The sequence below is a fragment of the Macrobrachium nipponense genome, chromosome 35 (assembly GCF_015104395.2).
Source record: "Macrobrachium nipponense isolate FS-2020 chromosome 35, ASM1510439v2, whole genome shotgun sequence".
Classification (NCBI taxonomy): Eukaryota; Metazoa; Arthropoda; class Malacostraca; order Decapoda; family Palaemonidae; genus Macrobrachium; species Macrobrachium nipponense.
In genome coordinates, this window is record NC_061096.1 from 41,643,096 (window position 1) to 41,662,006 (window position 18,911).

The window sequence follows — 18,911 nt, forward strand, 5'->3', positions numbered from 1 at the left end:
TCTCAAAAGCTTTGCCTTATTTTACATTTCACTTGACCTCTCTCTCTCTCTCTCTCTCTCTCTCTCTCTCTCTCTCTCTCTCTCTCTCTCTCTTGCTTTCATCCTTTAATGTATAGTATTGCTTCTGGGGGTGATCGTCGCCCTAGTAAACTCCACTTCCGTCGGAATTTGTTGGGCTGTTTACATAGAAAGTGTGATTTCTTTTTTCGTGAAAATGTGATACTTTCTCTCTACAGGAGTAGTTTCTTTTTTTAGGGTCACCCGTCCTTGTATTGTCCTCCTCCTCCTCCCTCCCTTCCCCCCCCCCTTCCCCAGCTGCCCTGCTTTGTCATAAATGTCACACATGTATGCTGCCTCCATTGTTTTTGTGGTATTGAATTGATAGTCTCTCTCTCTCTCTCTCTCTCTCTCTCTCTCTCTCTCTCTCTCTCTCTCTCATTTTTGCGACACTCCTTTATGCCCTTGTATGCTGATTGGTTTTATATTCTTTATATAAAAGAGATTTACATACTGAATTTCATTATTATTATTATTATTATTATTATTATTATTATTATTATTATTATTGTTATTATTATTATTATTATTATTTACATATTTATGCGTAGGAAACCAATTGCGAATGGTGCTTTTATGGGGGAAAAGAAGGTACTTAGAATTTTTGTTTTGTTTTGGTAATATATGTCTAGGAATGTGAAAAAGGTTGTTTTCACCCACTAGCTCCCAAATTCAGGTACCTTTATGTCACGGCTTTTTTTCTTTGTCTTTTATTTTCAGTGCAGTTTATTTTCAACTATTCTCGTTCCTTTTTAACTCCTTGTATAGGTTCTTTTTCATTTTTCTTTCAATCTGGATAGAACTGTAGCATTTTGCAAAAGTGATCCTGAGGCTTAGTATTGCATTTTTTCTTTTAGAATGGAAATTAAAGTCAGTTTCCACCGTAAGAAATGCACTAAAAATCACCAAATACTTTTAAGCCAATAAAATCGGGCATGGGATTTGCAAGGTCTCATTTTTGTCGCGTAAAGATTTTGAATATTTGAATATTATTGCTCTTTTTTCTGTAGACAGTGGAGTGTTTTAAAAACCGTTCTCAGAACTAATTTTTTTCCATGTGTGTTTTTAACCAAACTTATTCTACTTGCTTTAAAAACTAGTTTGGGATTGGTTTAAACCAGTCCTTTTGATACGTCCTTCATTATAAATTTAAATGTTCCATCTTGTATGTTCTTAATCCCGTTGCGAGTAGATAAATCTTTAATAATTTATAAAAATCACGATTTCCAATATCACTTACATATTTTATCTACGACACGTGATTCTCACCACCGCAGTTTCTCTTACTATAGTACTGACATCGAATAAGAAATTCGCTTTGTAGTCACAGTAGGTCTAGTCGTCCGTCCTCCCGTCCACAACATCTGTTAGTCCATCTGTTGTTACCAGCTCTGAAGCCAGCTGTTGCTTCAGTCATTAGCAATATCGTCATCTAATCTACTGTTACCGCCACCGTCTCTGGCTACACAGACCTAGCTAGCTAGCTAGCTGGCTGGCTGGCTGTGCGCGAGTTGTGTCGTCTTCACTTCTCATACTCTCCCTCCTCCCCCTCCTTTTCCTTCTCCTCCTCCTCTTGGAACTGGGATGAGAGGGAAAAGGGCGTGATAAGAGTCGAAACTTTAGTGACCAATAGTTTACCTCGCGTCCAGAAAGTGAAAGTATCTGAAAGTGGAATTTTGGGGAAGAGGCGTTTGCGAACGTTTGAAAGATAGATACAAGAATGGGAAGGATTTGTCGCAGTGAAAAAAAATGCCTTGTAAAGAAATTGACAGCTGTGGGTTTTAAGGTAAAGGCATTCTCTCTCTCTCTCTCTCTCTCTCTCTCTCTCTCTCTCTAAGAACAAGCTAAGATGATGAACTCGAATTTAACACATTTTGGGGTTAAAGATTTTTCAGACATCCCCTTTTCTCTGTGCTATTTTTTTTTATCTCTTTTCGTTTTCATCAATTTCTTCTTCTTCTTCTTTTTCTTATTGAATCTCAAGGACGGGAAGACACAGAAAGAGTTTCGCCAAGAGAGAGAAAGATTCCTTTTTCGAACTGCGAATGCCGCCGTTCCTCACGCGAGAGACTTCTTCACACACAGGAAGTTAGTTTGTTGGGAATGTTTGGTTCTCTCTCTCTCTCTCTCTCTCTCTCTCTCTCTCTCCTCTCTCTCTCTTAGGCTGCTGCTTGGCATCACGTAACCTTGAAATTGTATTCCCCATTTTTTTCTCTTGACAAGCCAAGGACAATCGTAGCAATTGTGACGAACCTGCAGAGCAGGAGCAGTAGTATAAGATGGGATTGTGATGGGGGATTGAGGAGGAACGTGGGGAGGTGTAGGGGTTGGGGGGGGGGGGTGGTCAAGATTAAGCCCGTAAGTGAGATGTAAATGATCCTTAAAGCCAGTGTGTCCCTCTTTTAAGAGCGAATGTTTCCGGGGCATGCAAAGGGGCAAGGTTGCATGTGTGTCGCTTTAGTAGTTGCATCTGTGGAAGGCATTCGCCCTTGCCACTGACATGAAGATGAACAATTAACAGTTGACCATTTAAGCTTTAATTATTGCGCTGCATGAAACGGCGACCGCACGAGATCGTGATTAAGGTTACCCGCCTCGGATTGCCCCAGGTACTTTTATGAGGAGAGAGAGAGAGAGAGAGAGAGAGAGAGAGAGAGAGAGAGAGAGAGAGAGAGAGAGAGAGATATGGAGCTTGTGAGTTTGGTGGGAGAAAGTGATTAGAGGAAGGAAACTTGAAAAGGTATTCAAAGCAATAAAAAAAAATAGTTATTTCGAGCGGAGAGAGAGAGAGAGAGAGAGAGAGAGAGAGAGAGAGAGAGAGAGAGAGAGAGAGAGAGAGCGTGGGGTCAGGACTCATGGGCATGGTAGGAGGGTAGAGGGGTCAGAGGTAGAAAAAAAACTATTAAGAACAACTCAAGAAAAAATTATTTCGAAGAAACGAAACTAGCAATAGAATGGCTGACAGAAGAAGGAGCTTTTGATAATCAAATAAGAATAATTCCATTAGAAGTTGAAAAAAGATCGTTTGTTTTCCAAGAAATTTCTTTTACGACCCATCCATCAACGTACGAACATCACACACGGGTTTGAATGACCGTCCGGGTGTTTACCCGAAGTTATTGCTTGAGCAAACAGTAATTGTACGACATTCTCGCCGTTAGAATGAACATTTTCCTCCCCTTGTTTGTATACGTATTCGGTGCGTGTTTATGTAAGCTGCGAGATTCTGCGCCGCGCGTTTAGTCACGTGATCTATAAAACATTTTTTTCCTTCACGGCCTGATTACCAAAACATTATCCTAATAACGTAGATGTGATAGATGGAGTAATTATCGCTGTTATTTTAGCGAATTAATATCATACTTTGTTTGTAATTAGCTCGTTATTCTTTCTTGATTTTTCATCTTAATCCCTCCGTTACGGTCGCGTAATCATTCCCGGCTCGCAATTTGCGACTCCGGTTATGCATATTCTCATTATCATTTTTATTAGTTGTTTGTTCATGAGAAGCACAATAGCGCTTGCCTGCTGCATTTTTACTTTTCGTTTCCTCGTGACTGTCCTCCTCCCCTGATTGGTCAAGCGTGGTCCGTCGCCCCATCTCTTGCCTCGGTGGTTTTCAAAGCCTCACTTCAGCCATTCCATCTTTACCCCGGACGATTTTTTTCTTCTTTTACTCTGCATAACGCCTGTTCTACACCGTCCCAATTCCCCCACCCTCCCTCCTCCTCCTCCTCCTCCTCCTCCTCCTCCTCTTCATGACTCATGTCATCTCCGTTTACCTTTCTCAGCTCATTTCACACAGTTACCAATTTTACGGGCGAGTGGGGATGTGCACAAGATCTCCTTCTCTTCCTCCTCCACCTTCTCCTCCCCTTTCTTTCTATTTCTTTCTTTTTTCTCTTTCTTCCTCTCTTTCTTTTATTTCACTCTTTCTTTCTTTCTTTCCTCTTGTCCTTTAAAGGCGGTTCAGTCATTCGTCTTCAAGTGATGCTTTTGCACACGTGTATTGTAGTTCCCGCTCCTTTGGGTCAGATGCTTCATCTTAGAATGATTGGTTGGATGTGTCTAGGCGATAGCGTGTTCTCTCTCTCTCTCTCTCTGTCTCTCTCTCTCTCTCTCTCTCTCATACATGGACAAATATTTTTATAAGTTTATTGTAGTTATTTTTTTTACAAAATCGTATCAACTCGTCTAGCCACGAGGAATACATACCTCAGAAGCACTGTGCTTTTATGTGTTAGACTAACATTGTATGAAATCACACACACACACACACACACTGCGCACCGGGCCTTTTATACTTGAGACGTATTCTGTTTTAACAGAAGAATTTATATATACACACACATGATCACACACGTACATAAACATACACACACGCACGCACGCACACACATACATACATACATATATATATATATATATATATATATATATATATCTATATATACATATACACTCGTAACCCTTTCAGCTCTCATTGGATATTACTGTAAAAATAATATAGTACGGGAAAAGTTTTGTTAGATTAGATCTATTTTTTGTCATTATCCTTGTACTCATTTTTGCTTTATTTATTTATTGTTTTTTGTTTTGGCCTCGTTAGTTTTCTGGCTTCATTATGGCCAATTGTACTTCACACCAGTTAAATAAACTTTTTTGGAAGTTTAATTAACGACTGATTATTTTATAGAGGAGGGCTGTTAACCATACTCCCGACTCTACTTTGTTCGTGCTCTAGCGTCCATAAATTGTAGAGACCAAATTTCCTTCATTATTTTTAATTCATCTCCACATATAATTGAGAAAAATTAAAACTTCAGAGAAAATAAGGCCTTTTATTTCTTGAGAACAGGACCTTCTGATCAATTCTTCCTGGTAAAAACGTTCCGATTTCAGTGGAAGTGGACCTTTTAATCGTTAGAATTCTTCAGATTTCAGTGGATATATGATAGTTTACTGATGTCTGATTTCCTCGACATTTCAGAAGAGAGAGGCTTTTTGGTCTTATGTTGATTTCTCTCAATAGAAATGTTCAGATTTCCACCGAAATGGGGTTCTTCACATTAGAAACATTCATATTTGTGTAAACGGGACTTTTAACTGACATCGTATTCTTAGTTAATGAAACGTTCCTATTTCACTGGAAGTAACAACTTTTACTCTTGTGTGATTCTTCTCACTGGGAATAAGAGCTCCTCATAAACGTTCATATTTCTGCCGATATAGGACCCTCTGCGCATGCCTTGCTCGGCACAATAAACAGGCAAAAAACAGTCGAGTATTCTGTGCAGCGTATAATCAATTGAGGCCATCGAAAATAGGTCTATTTTTTGGTGGTCTCGATAAAATGCTGTTTGGGCCCTGGGCCGTGAAACTTTAACGTTAAATAAAGTAAAATCCACTGCAATGTGGCACGTTTGATGATTAGAGGGTGGATGATCAACATGCAGCCCTCTAGCCTCAGTGTTTTTTAAGATCTGAAGGCGGACGGACAGAGCTGGCAAAATAGTTTTCTTTTACAGAAAGCTAAAACTGACATTTTTCAGTAGAAACGGGACATTTTACAAACGTCCTGAATTTAACTGAAACGCGGAAGATTTGGATTGTGAAAGGGGATATCTAAGCATCGTCTCTCTGATACGTTTTGTCATCTGGGCACAGAGGTAGCCGAGTGCACAATTCTTCCTTAATGAGCAACCTGCCTCTCTCTCTTTCTCTCTCTGTCTGTCCTGCAGGAGAGTGAGACGGGAAAGGGATAGGAGGAGCAGGATGAAACTGAAGAGATGGAGGTGACGAGTAAAGAAGAGGGTGGGAGGATAGTGAAGGTAATATTTAGGAGAGACTTGTTAAGTATATTACGGAAAAATAAAGGAGAGAGAGAGAAAAAAAAAGAAGATTGATGTAAATTTGATATAAACTTTAAGAGAGACGACGGAGAAAAGGAGCCGATGAGATAAATGGCAAATGAGAGAATGGGCTAAATAAAAGAGAAAAAAATACAATAAAAGGAAACAGAAATAGAAATGTCAGGACAGAAAAGGAAAAAGACAAGAAAGGAAAATCAGTAAAATACGAATCACAGTAAACATATAGCTCCCGTGATGTACAACTCGACATTCAGAAAGCTGAACTGAGTAATCTTAAAATTATTGTGTGACGTTCAAGGCATATTTGAATAGTGTCTATTAAACAGTGTATCATTTTCATCCTTTATTTAGATGTGTTCCTGCTTTATTATTCTTTCATTGTCGTTTTTTTCCCCTGTGTTTCTTTTATTCCCAAGTATTGCTTTTATCCCGTCAGCTTATTCTACACTAAACTACATCATTTCCTGTAAAGTCTCTATTTTACAATGTTACACAAATTTTCCACTTTTAATAATGTGTATTTCGTCCCGCTATTTCCATCTTACCCTTATTCCTTCCAATTTTCCTCTTCCCCTTATTCTTTCCCAATTATTCTTTTTTCCCCTTATTCCTTCAATTTTCCCTTTACCCTTATTCCGCGCCCTAAACACTTACTTCCAGTGTGTTGTGCTGATGTGATTGCTTGTATACAGTTTATTTGTAGGTGTGAGCGCCGAGTCCATTTGCCCTCTGTGTCTTGGGAACGCATTGAATCAGCCAAGGCTGATGTTAAGGACGTAAGGCGAGAGAGAGAGAGAGAGAGAGAGAGAGAGAGAGAGGAGAGACACACACACACAGAGAGAGAGAGAGAGCATAGCCGGGCGTTCCGCTGAGAGTAAATTGTTTATCCCCAAAAGGCTTGAAAGGGGAAAGCCAGGGTAACACTTATTAATTCAATCAAACGCAAACACCCTCTCTTTACTCTTTGCTATTCTCTCTCTCTCTCTCTCTCTCTCTCTCTCTCTCTCTCTCTCTCTCACACACACACACACACACACACACACACACACACACACACACACGTATCTCTCCTCTAGATCTCTATTCAGATGGAAAGGGGGAAAGAAGTGTGATTCGGAAAAATTGTAGGTGAATATTTTTCTTTTTTTGCGCTCATTCATTTATTCATTCATTCTTTTTTCATTCTCATTCATTCATTCAGTCATTCATTCATGTTTTTTCATTCATTAATCATTCACTTCACCAGGTGGCCGTTAAAAGAAGACTATCTTTGAAGTTTATGAAAGGTGGTTATTGGCTTGCTTGTCATACATTCGGAACGTTCAGATTTACTCATATTTTTGACGACGAAATATGTAGATTCCTCATTTCCCGAGAGAGAGAGAGAGAGAGAGAGAGAGAGAGAGAGAGTATATTGCATCTGTAGAGAGAGAGAGAGAGAGAGAGAGAGAGAGAGAGAGAGAGATCTAGCGCACTCGAGAAACACCATTCCATGAACAGAGCAAGAAAAGACTGAAATATCAGACCACTTACCCGAAGGGCTTGAGAGGAAGACGGGTGGGGACGGGGTGGGGAAAGGGGTAAGATAGCAGGGAGAGGGGGAGGTTGGTTAAAGCGCCCTAAGGCAACACCATCCAGAAGTAGTAGGCGTCACAGTGCCTGTCGCTGTTATGTCTCCCGACAGGAGATTGTGCAGCTTTCATCAGGGCCCAGTGTCATCTCGGGGGAAGGATATGCCATGCCGAAAATGGCGTTAGGTCAGTGTTAATAAGATGTGGCGCGGACGTCCTACAGGACTCCCGGTCTCAACGACGCGGCGGTGATCCTTAGCCGAGAATATCATCAGGATGTAATGGGCCACCTCCGCCAGAGGAGGAGAGACTCTACAACACACACACATATTTCTCTCTCTCTCTCTCTCTCTCTCTCTCTCTCTTTCTGTTTGCAAAAAAAAAAAAAAAAACTCTTCAAAGCTCATTATATTTAAAATTTGTCTTTAGATGAGGAACAGCTGTCCTGGGTTAACTTAAGGAGAAGCTAAGGACGTTAAAAAAAATTACTGATAATATTATTCATTATGGGTTCAAGACATATTGACTTGGACTTATATTAATAAAATTTTCATTTGTTAACTGTTAATGCAGATATACGGTTTCCAGAGAAAGAATATTACAGCTTGTTATCATGCTACTATGGGCCCAATCAGTTTTACGATCCATTATAACCGACAAATTGTAAGGACCTAATTCAGTACTTAGCTCGACAGATGTATCCAGGATTTAATGGCACGTGCTTAAATTGGCCCATCCTTTCCTGGTATTGAACCCAAGTATTCTTATTCTTGCTTGTCTGTCATAAAATGTAACGATAATAAATTGTTTAATTCTTTTAAGTTATAAGATTATTAAGTAAAAAACGATCGATTGCGTAGACTTTCACTTAAGAGAACCGAAACCCAAGACTGTGACAGACTCTGACACCGATGTTATTTCACAAGAATCTGATACAGATGTTATTTCACAGAACATGATTAGGGAACTTTGGTCATATGCTCACCACCGGGTTAAAGCAAATGATGAAGTATTTGAAATAACCCTACAAATAGATTCACGGGCTCATTAGTCAGTCGAGCAGAATCCATGAGAAGGCATTTTGAGCTCCCCTCCCCCCCCCCCTTCCCCTGTATACTCTGTGTATATATAGATTTTGTCTGTATAATATAGCTCCTACCTCAGTATTCTCATATGTCATCTTGCCATTTCGTTTATTTACTATTTTGGTGTGTCTTCTCCTGCTGTGCTTTATCTAGTTTTGAGTCTTTCCCACTTTAGTTTTATGACTTTGTCTTATCTAAGAATTTCGAAAAAAATCTCAGTCGGTTGTACGTCATCTCTGGATGTCATTCGTTCGTAAATTGTTTGCAGAAGTGGCTCTCGTTACTTCGTGGTTGCAAATTGTACTTGCGGTTACCTAGGTCAAAAATAGCCTGTAAATGACTTTTCCATCCATAAATTTCCTTATCTTAAATTCCTGCCATACTCTTCGCCACGTTACTCTTCCTCCTCCTCCTCCTCGGTATCCCTATTTCATTCTCTTCAAATATTTTCCCCCTTCCTAGGTTAAGGAGGCTTTCCGGTTACTGATTCTCTACCAAACCTTAGTTTTGTCATTTTCTGTAACTTCTTCCCGGATCTGAAGAAAATGCGAGCCAGGAAGGTTGTGACGATATATCTTACACTTTCTTTCTCTCCTTTCTCGTTCTGTCTCGCTTTCCCCTGCTGAACGTCACACATCACATCCCCTGGCAGGAACCACAGACGTAGTTGCTTGCTTTCATTGCGTTGCAAATCGTTTCTTGTTGGTAAGATCTGTATCCCATTACGCTCGCAAGTCTATTTGCTTGGGGCTAGGGAAGCGTCCTTACGTTGATTGGTTATTTTTTTTTTACTGTTGCGGTGATGAAATTATGCAAATATGAATTATGCTGATAACTATGTAACATAAAATGATAAGTTTTATTCTAGGTAAGGGAGAGTTTTTATATTTGGTAGCAGTTTTATAATTCTTAAAACAAAGGTTTTTCTTATATTTTAGATTTATTTCTTAAGGATAATTTTTTTCTACAGTCATCATGTGAGGGACCATCCCAGATGGATTTCGTTGAAATAATAACAATAATAATAATAGTTCAGTAAGCGTGTGCGGAGAATGAATCAGTCATTTCTCCCTAAGAAAAATATTTGGGAGAAAACCAGTACATTACACAATAGACCTAATTCAATACTGACGTAGAACCTATCGCTAATATAAAAAAGAAATTAGGTGTTATTATTGAAATAAATAATTGCGATTTTACAAGATTACTTCAACCCAGAAAATCATGCGTGTTTTGATCCAGTGACTTCTGTGTAGGTGTTTATTTAACATCTTGGTATTCAGGTGTTATTGTAATACGTTCTGTATATGCTGTCATTCCAGTGATTGCAATTATTACAAGTTTTGTTTTTAGGTCGAATTAAAGCATTGCTTTGCTCATGTTCGATTCTGAAGAATTATGATGATTGTCCTACTCGGCGGACTGAATTCCTATATCTATAATTTTGTCTTTATTTTCTTTCATATTAACTCTAATATCCTTTATATTTGTATTTTTCCACTGGCACACACACAAATATATATAATATCTATATATATATATATATATATATATGTGTGTGTGTGTGTGTGTGTGTGTGTGTGTGTGTGTGTGTGTGTATACGAATATATGTATACACATATAGTATGTATCAGACACACGAATTAATTATATTCATATTTATATGAAATATTTATTGTTAATATCTTTCAATCATTGGCTGTCATTATTAAACTAAATGTCTTTTCTTTCTTTTTCCAGGAAATTGCCTCGTTGCTCATTAGCTTCGACCGTCACTCTGACTGGCTGTCCAAAGAGGTGAAAATAAGGTGAGACCATTCCACTCTCTCTCTCTCTCTCTCTCTCTCTCTCTCTCTCTCTCTCTCTCTCTCTCTCCAAATGATTGCATCACTTCAGAACACACTCACGGCTCCTTCCTTTCACGTAGCATACAGTATATTCATCTCAAAAGCTTCAACATTTTTTTTCTTTCATTGGCATTCAACATCCACACTTCTGTTCCATAAAAAGAGTTGGCCCAACAATGCCTTGTGGAAACAGCTTCCTAATTTCGTTGCCTTGGCTGTTCTTAGATTCGCCCCTTTGTCAAGGTAGCATTATCTGTTATACTTGCTCGCAAATAACTTTGCGAATCAGCTGATTCCAGTACTTAACCATCTATCTATATTATCATTCATTGTTCCCTGTGCCTGGTTTTTATTTTGAGAAAAAATGTAATGAAATAAAAACAAGAATAAAGTTATATATAGCGATGATGTGATAGCGTCAAAATTGGTAAGGATAAGTTGCTTATAACGGTTAAACATATTTTTGATGGAGACTAAGCACATGAGAATATAAAGACAGAAAAATCAGTGCTTTGGTGTAAGAGTAGGTCTGAGACAGGGATACATTATGTCTCCATGATATTTTTATGTCTTTACTAATGGAGTGATAAGTCAGAAAAAGGCCATTATAGATGTAGATGCAAAGTTGATGGCTGAAAGAATGAGTCGTGAATGGTTGATATTTTCGAATTATATAGTTCTGATTGGGGGCTAATGAAGAAAAACTTTAGCATATATGTGTGTGTGTGCGTGCGCGCGCGCGTATATGAATATATATATATATATACACACACGTCTGAAAGGGATGCACGGTGATTGCCATTTTATGTAACTTAAGTAGTCAAAAACTTAAAAATTATTTAGTGGACATCACATCCGGTTCTTCTTTTACGATTGCTGCACGGACACTGACGTGTCGGTTCTCTCAGATTTTTAGAAAGGAGACATGAAATGACTAAAGGAATAAATGGCGGGGGGGGGGGGGGGGGGCGGTCTTGGAAGCGGTGTATGTGTGACGCCCGTGTAATCCTCTTGGAAGTCTTTTGTGGGAGGTTCAGCGTTTGTTCAGGGGGAAAATTTCTATTTAAAGTTTTCAAAAAATTAGCTCTCGGGGTAAGACGCCAGGAGATTCTTTCTCTTTCTTTTCGCATACTTGAGTTTGTGTGCGTTTGTGTGTCAGATGTAGCAATGTTAGATAAAAAAAAAAGATAAAACTCATGTGAGATAGAAGTAAAAAAAAAATTTTCCTCTCTCTCGTAGCAATGTTAGATAAATAAAACAAATGTGCAATAGAAGTAAATCTCTCTCTCTCTCTCTCTCTCTCTCTCTCTCTCTCTCTCTCTCTCTCTCTCTCTCTTTGTGCGTGTGTCGTGCAGCAATATAAGGAAAATAATGCATATTTTAAGCCCCAGAAAGTCTCTCTCTCTCTCTCTTTCTCTCTCTCTCTCTCTAGCTTGTTTCTTTGGAAATGGTGGTCCTTTACCACAATACCAAGGGAAAAAGAAGGAGTCCTATAGTCTCCTTTTTTATGCGCGTCATAAGTTACTTCCGTTGATATCACGTGTAGTTTAAGGAAAATATTCTCATTTCTGGATGGGGGAAATTTTTCTTTTGATTATTGTGTCTACGTGTGCTAAGCTCGCGTGTATTGTTACTTACGCGAGTGTGTTTTTATTTACTGAGAGGATGCAAGTGAAGAATCTTTTCAATTTCATGATGATTTCAGAAAGTTATCTTTTTTTTATTTTTTTTTTCTTAAAAAAAGGAGTAGACACAATTTTTGCTTTACTTTGATTGGAGTAGTAGAGTTTTTCAGTTTGGTAATGTCGTTAACATGTTTAATATTACTAGTAAAAGAAAACCTGAAGACGCGTATGTAATCCTAGGTGTCACTGCCCCCAGTATTAGATACAAACCTATACGTGCTCTCTCTGTGTGTGTATATGTGTGTGTATACACATATACATACATTATATATGTATGTGTGTGTGTGTTGTTTGTGGGCATGATTTTCTTGAGTTATTCCCAGGTGTTTATTAGCACAAAACATGAGATCCAACTTGCTAATTTTTTTGATGACTTTGAATAGATTCAAACAAATATATGTCAATGAAAGTGTACAAATTCGTAAGAAACGCTCTTCATTCATAATCCTTGCCCCAAATACCCACCAGTCCTTATTGAAATAATTTATCCAGGATACTTCGAATAAAGGGAAGAAATATCCGGGAGAAAGTCAGTTAAAGGAGGCCCATCCCCCCCACCCACTCACCCACCCAACCACAGGACAACGGCCCCATATCTGACGAATTTGTCCAGTGATATATCTGACTGGAAAATAAGCCACGAGACAATGGAGCACCTTGACAAAATAGGATTTCGTTTGTAGGAGTCAGCAGAGTTTTAGAGGGGGCCAAGAGAAGGGGGTGAGGGGAAGAAGGAGGGGAAAGGGAGAAGGAAAAAAGGAAGAGGGGAAGGCGGAAGGGGGGGACCAGGGACCAGCTGGGTCAGATTTCTAAAATTCTATGCCATAGTTAGAGAAATATTGCGAGGGAGAGACAGCTGACCACTCTGCTTGATTATGGAAGGGGGTGGGGGGAGGTGTGGCTTTCGGGTTTATTCCTGGGAAGTTCTCTAAGGACAAAGGAATGTATTTATTTGGAGGCGTACCCCACTTACGGATGGAATTCGGTATATGAATTGTTTATTTTTATGACTAATACATTCCTGTACATTTATTTTTATGACTAATACATTCCTTTACATTAATTTTTATGACTAATACATTCCTGTACATTTATGCATCAGTGGACATGTTGACTTGCGTGTGTAGTCAGGTTAATTTTACGTAATTTACACACACACACACACACACAGCTAGATAGATAGATAGATAGATAGATAGATAGATACTAGCCACAGCATATACATTTATTAACATTACATCCTCTTGAATATGGTCCAACAAAAGTACATCAAACTGATCATGTAAATCTTTAGAATAAAAGAAAAACACATCCAAACTAGAACATTTGACGCCTTGTTATATAATATTTTTCATCATATTAATTTTTACCATTTAAACTAACTGCAGCTAAATAAACGAAAACACGACTACTGCAACTTTCCTTGCAAAGCATAAAACTAAACATACTCTAGAAAAAGCAAAAAATCATAACATCCAACATGCCGAACAACACATTTCAATATATACGTATATATATGTATGTGTATATGTACGTGTTTGTGAGAAATTAATAATGAGAATATTGACTTAGTTGATAAACGCAATAGAATTGGGCTAATATGACTTTGCACTTCTTTTTTTTAGTCTTAGGGAAAATAAAATTATAATTATCGTGAATTTTAATTTTTCCCAGAGATCTTTTAATGGTTGCAACAATTTTAAACCAGTATAGAAGAGTCTTTGATTTTAGCCGACGAAGCAGCTTTCAGATCATGAGAGTCGTTTATTGCCCTACTTGTCTGGATTTTATAGATTAAATGTAGAGGATTTATTACCGTCATTTAAATCATGATTTATCCCTGAAAATACTAAAACAGTAGGGTTAGTGTTTTTTTTTAATTGCTTTCTCATGGCCATTATTTTTTTTCCAGTTTTACACTATTATTTTTCTGTGACCCTAGTATTATTCGGACACCATTAGTATCTGTCTCATTTCGAAGAATTGATAAAGTTATGCAGAAATTCACAAGGAATTTGGTTATCCCTTGGCAAAACTGCATTTAATCAACCACTCAGTAAAATATCAGCAGTAGACGATTGAGAGAGAGGAGAGAGAGAGAGAGAGAGAGAGAGAGAGAGAGAGAGAGAGAGAATTTGTGAGCATCGTATTTTGATGTCCGACAATTATGTTATAGATTAAAATGAAACCGTCATTAAATTTTGTCTTACTAAATACGAGGTATCAGTATTAGCTGGTTTGAATGAAAAATAAAAAAAAAAACTATTTAGGAATCGTTTGCCTGTAAATATAAGAATTTTTCAAACCAACGACGTCTTGTACATCTATCTCCGGTTACATAATTCGCCATAGAGAACCTGAGCCTCCTGCCGTCACAACTACAGGATTTGATCCCTTTCCTTGAGAATCAAGATCCCCTTGCGCGCATCGCCGGAAGCTGCCGTAATTGCGTGGTGTTATGTGTCGCATATTGGAGCCTCTTTTGCATTGATGTTGCAAATAGGGACTCGGCCCACGGGCTGAGAGGAAGATTCGGTTTTTGCATATGTGCGGGACAGGGGGTTAAGTTTTCGAAGAGAGTGACCATTTGAATGGGTATGCGTGGGATGATTGTTACGATTTGCATGCGTCGTGTAATGTTCGTGGATGTGGTAACGTGACGTCATTTTTTTTGGATACGATGTGTGTGTTTTTAGCCCTTTTTTTTATGTCGTTTTCTATTTTCGCAAAATCTACTTTCGGGTTTGTAATCTTCTAAGATATTTTCTTTTTTGTAGGTGCTAGTTTTGATTGGTTACAAAATAGCTTTTTAACTCATTAATCACTAAGACTTTTGTTTAGCATTTAAGGTTCTGCTTCTTTTATTGAGGGTCTTCCGAAAGATACGCTTTCTGTAAATTTATTTTTATTTGATGAGTGAATTGGCTTATTATATTTAATTTTGTTGTTTTACATTTTTTATCTCTGGTGATTCCCTCTCTCCTTATTTTCCTTTTTACTCCTTAAAGGTAAAACCACATAATGACCCTTAGTCTTTAAAGCTAAGGTTTTACCTCAACGTAAGGTGCTACTTTTTCTTGTGCACGTTATTGTATGTTAGGAAACTTGCACACACACACACACACACACACCACACACACATATATATATAGATATATATATATATATATATATATATATATATATTTATATATATATATATATACATTCATACAAACATGCATACATACATACATATACATAGACTTGCAGGCATGGAGGAAGAGAACGTAGATCCGAAAAGGTCAAAGTTCAGGATCTCTGGCAGAAGGTTACAGTTCGAGAAATTCAGAATTCAGAATAATTATTGGGCAAGATGGGGGGTGATTTCTCCAGTGCATAGTGTGCATAAATGAATGTTCTTCCTCAAATGGTGACACGATCTCTCTCTCTCTCTCTCTCTCTCTCTCTCTCTCTCTCTCTCTCTCTCAAACACACACACACACACACCTACTTGTAAGTCTCAGAAAATATAAGTTCCCAAAACAGGAATAAAGTCAGGGTCCTGGAATCCGTGGGAACTTCTGATTACCCTCCCTGGAGGATATATATATGTGTGTGTGTGTGTGTGTGTGTATGGTATGTGTGTGCGTGTGTGTGTAGAATCTACTGCTCACTTTTTTACCGGATGCATATGAAATTATAATAGCCACAATGCCCTCTTAACTTCTTGAATTCTTTGCTCTTTTTTTTTTTTGGATACGCTTGCCCTACAAAGCCTGAAGATCCAAGTTCAAAGAAATTTTAAGAAGAAATTTTAATGTCTGGTCCTGGGAAACGAACCCGAGTCCAATAATCACAAAGAGGTCAGGTCGGCAACGTGACCTCTTTGTGATTCCCAGGACCAGACATTACAATTTCTTCCTCAAATTTCTTTGAACTTGGATCTTCAGGCTTTGTAGTGACAAGTGTATCCAAAAAAGAACAAAGAATTCAAGAAGTTAAGAGGGCATTGTGGCCATTACAACTTCATGTGTGTGTGTGTGTGTGTGTATATATATATATATATATATATATATATATATATATATATATATATATATATATCTATTTGAATAGTTTCACTGATGTACCGGGGTTGCGCATTAGCTCGTCGAGGGCTGACATTCCATCTCTCTCTCTCTCTCTCTCTCTCTCTCTCTCTCTCTCTCTCTCTCTCTCAGATGCGACCCACGACTCTACCAAATGCACAATTCTTCTTAAGTCAACAGAGACATTGAATAGAGAGAGAGAGAGAGTTTATGTTTTTTGCCTCGAAATGAAGGTAGACAGAAGGTTCGCAGGATGCAAAGGCGGCGTGTCAGTAAATCCCGGCAAATAAGAGGGGTCGGGAAGGTTCTTCATAAACTTGTCATGTCATTGTTTTACGGGATTTTCTCGTAAATTCCTCTGGCGTCGCCATTGACTCTTTTACGGTTGTTGTGGCATTACGGGAGATTTCGTTTTCTATCTGTTTGTCTGTCAATCTATCTATCTATCGGTCTACATGTGTGTGTGCGTGTGTGTGTGTATCTTATATAAGCTTTTTATCGCCACCTTGGGTGGTTCCTTATGGCGTTAGCCTTCTGGCTATTGTCAAGTCTATTTGGGATGGCCCACTTTCCTATTGTCCTCTCTCAAGTGTATACAAGGACTGATAACTGAATTTAATCTAAAATAAACACTGATCTGATAACCTAACTTAACCTGATCTGACCTAACCTAGGTGTTCTATCCCTGGCAACCCTGAGTTGAATCCTACTCAGGCCTTGGTGCAAAGTTGAGATTTACCCATGCCCACGCACCAACCCCTCCATGGGGTTGGATCCTGTTGCTGGCCCATTTTCTGTGGCCACGCTCGAATAACTGATACAAAAACAAAAAATCTGGAAACCAGTAGTTTGCTGCATATTGCGAGAGAGTAAGAGGTCACTTCTGTAGTACCCCCTGTCAAAATTGGCACTGAACGTCCGTCTATCCAGGAGGTCCTAGTATGGAAAAAATTGTTTTTTGGTCAGGGGTCTGTAATGGCTTGAAAGCATCTTAAATCGTGTGCGGTTACGCACGCGCGTGCCAAAAATATGCAATATGTGCCCGAGATAAATAGTTTTTGTCTTTCGCTCTCTTCATCGTCACCAAGAAAAATACGAACTTCTATATTGACATCATTTCGTGTTGTTTAAACGACTATGAAGTTCATTGTGTTTGGGTAATTTATGAATTTATAATTTATGAATATGTATTTTTTCAGGGAATAGTAAGTACTTTGCATATTGGTCTGCTTTCGTGAAAAAAAGTGCAAAATTTACATGACCATCTTTTTAACCAGCTCCTCCAGTTCCTGCCAGTGTTTTATGAGGAAAGGAGCGCAGTGACACGGTCGCCACAGTTGTAGAGATTCGATAAGGCACATAAATATAATTGGAAAACAGCTCCATGGAAAACCCACACCAATGTGTATGTGTGTGTGTACATATAGATCTGATGCAAAGTGGGGGAAGCTCGCGAGAGCCTTTCATGTTCGGCTGGTGGCTGGAAATCCAAGGGAATGATATTGTGATAGAAAAAGCTGGCGATGGTCCCTCGCATACAAATACTGTCGTTACTCGATGGTCGCGCCAATTCTGCTTCTGCTGGTGGTAGTGGGTGCTGGTACTACTGCCGATGGGAGACAGAAAGAGCCACACACGCGCGCAGAGAAGGGGTAAAAAAGATAGACTCACTCAACCACCGATTCAGACATAAATTTTAGTGGCGGCCAAACCCAACGACAAAAATTTTACAAGTCAGATCGTTTAGGGATTTTGCAGTGGGGGACGAATTTTCGGGGTTTTGCACAGAATATCTGTGCTTTCCACTACTACTGCGGATTGCCGCTGCTTCTGCTTGCTTGCATATCTGGACGCTGCTGGCAGAGGACTTGGTTAGCCCAGAAATAAGGGGCCTTCCCTTCTCCAATTATTTTTAAGCGTGCGTGTTTGTGCACTTGCTTTGGGGGCAGGGAAACGGCCTTTGTTTTTGTACAGAATGGCCATTGGGTTTAGTTATATGGGTTGCAGGTTTATCCATGTAATACCTCTTGAATGCTTGGAGTGTCTTTTATACCTTTTACTGTGCCTGGCATTTTGTGCTGGGTAACATGGCGACTTTTCTTGATTAACTGTTGGCAATTGTAAGTTTTTATGCCTAGGCTGGAGTAAAATTTAAACATTGTGGTGTGTTCATGCATACACTTAGATATATAGATAGACAGATAGATAGTGAAATGGTATAATAATGATAGAAGTTACGATTCGAAGCGCAGTTATTTTGCAAAATGTAAAGAATATTTAACATAGTAGATCAAAGTCTCGTTGGAAATCACTAAATGGAAGAAATATTGAAACAAAATATCGTAAGTGCCAGAATGCGGGAGATAGTGAGCGTGAAATAAATGTTAAAGGTGCATGATTTGATAGGGTGTAGACTAGAGCTGACGACTGAGGATTGTTTAATTATTCGGCCTGGTTGTCTGGTTGTATTAGGTTTTCTTCAATCATTCTTCTTTTGTTTAATAGCCTTGGCATATTATATATATATATATATATTATATATATATATATATATATATATATATATATATATATATATTATATGTTGTTATATATATCGATTCTTCTTGATTCTGTTTTTCATGTGTTTGCTATAGTTTTACTTTACATTCAGAGAGATTTCATATTACATTGACTTTCATTTCATTAGTTTTATATACACGTGTGTATGTATCTATATGTAT

General features: G+C 38.5%; 1 protein-coding gene across 8 annotated transcripts in view; it reads left to right on the forward strand.

Annotated features, from left to right (window-relative positions):
- The window catches only part of LOC135208674 (calmodulin-binding transcription activator 2-like), a 579,281-nt gene that overhangs the window by 490,266 nt on the left and 70,104 nt on the right, over positions 1-18,911 (forward strand). For all 8 annotated transcript variants that reach the window (XM_064241109.1, XM_064241106.1, XM_064241112.1 and 5 more), the window contains one exon: positions 10,327-10,394. In XM_064241109.1, coding sequence (XP_064097179.1) covers positions 10,327-10,394 — 68 coding nt within the window. The remainder of the gene's footprint in view (positions 1-10,326; positions 10,395-18,911) is intronic.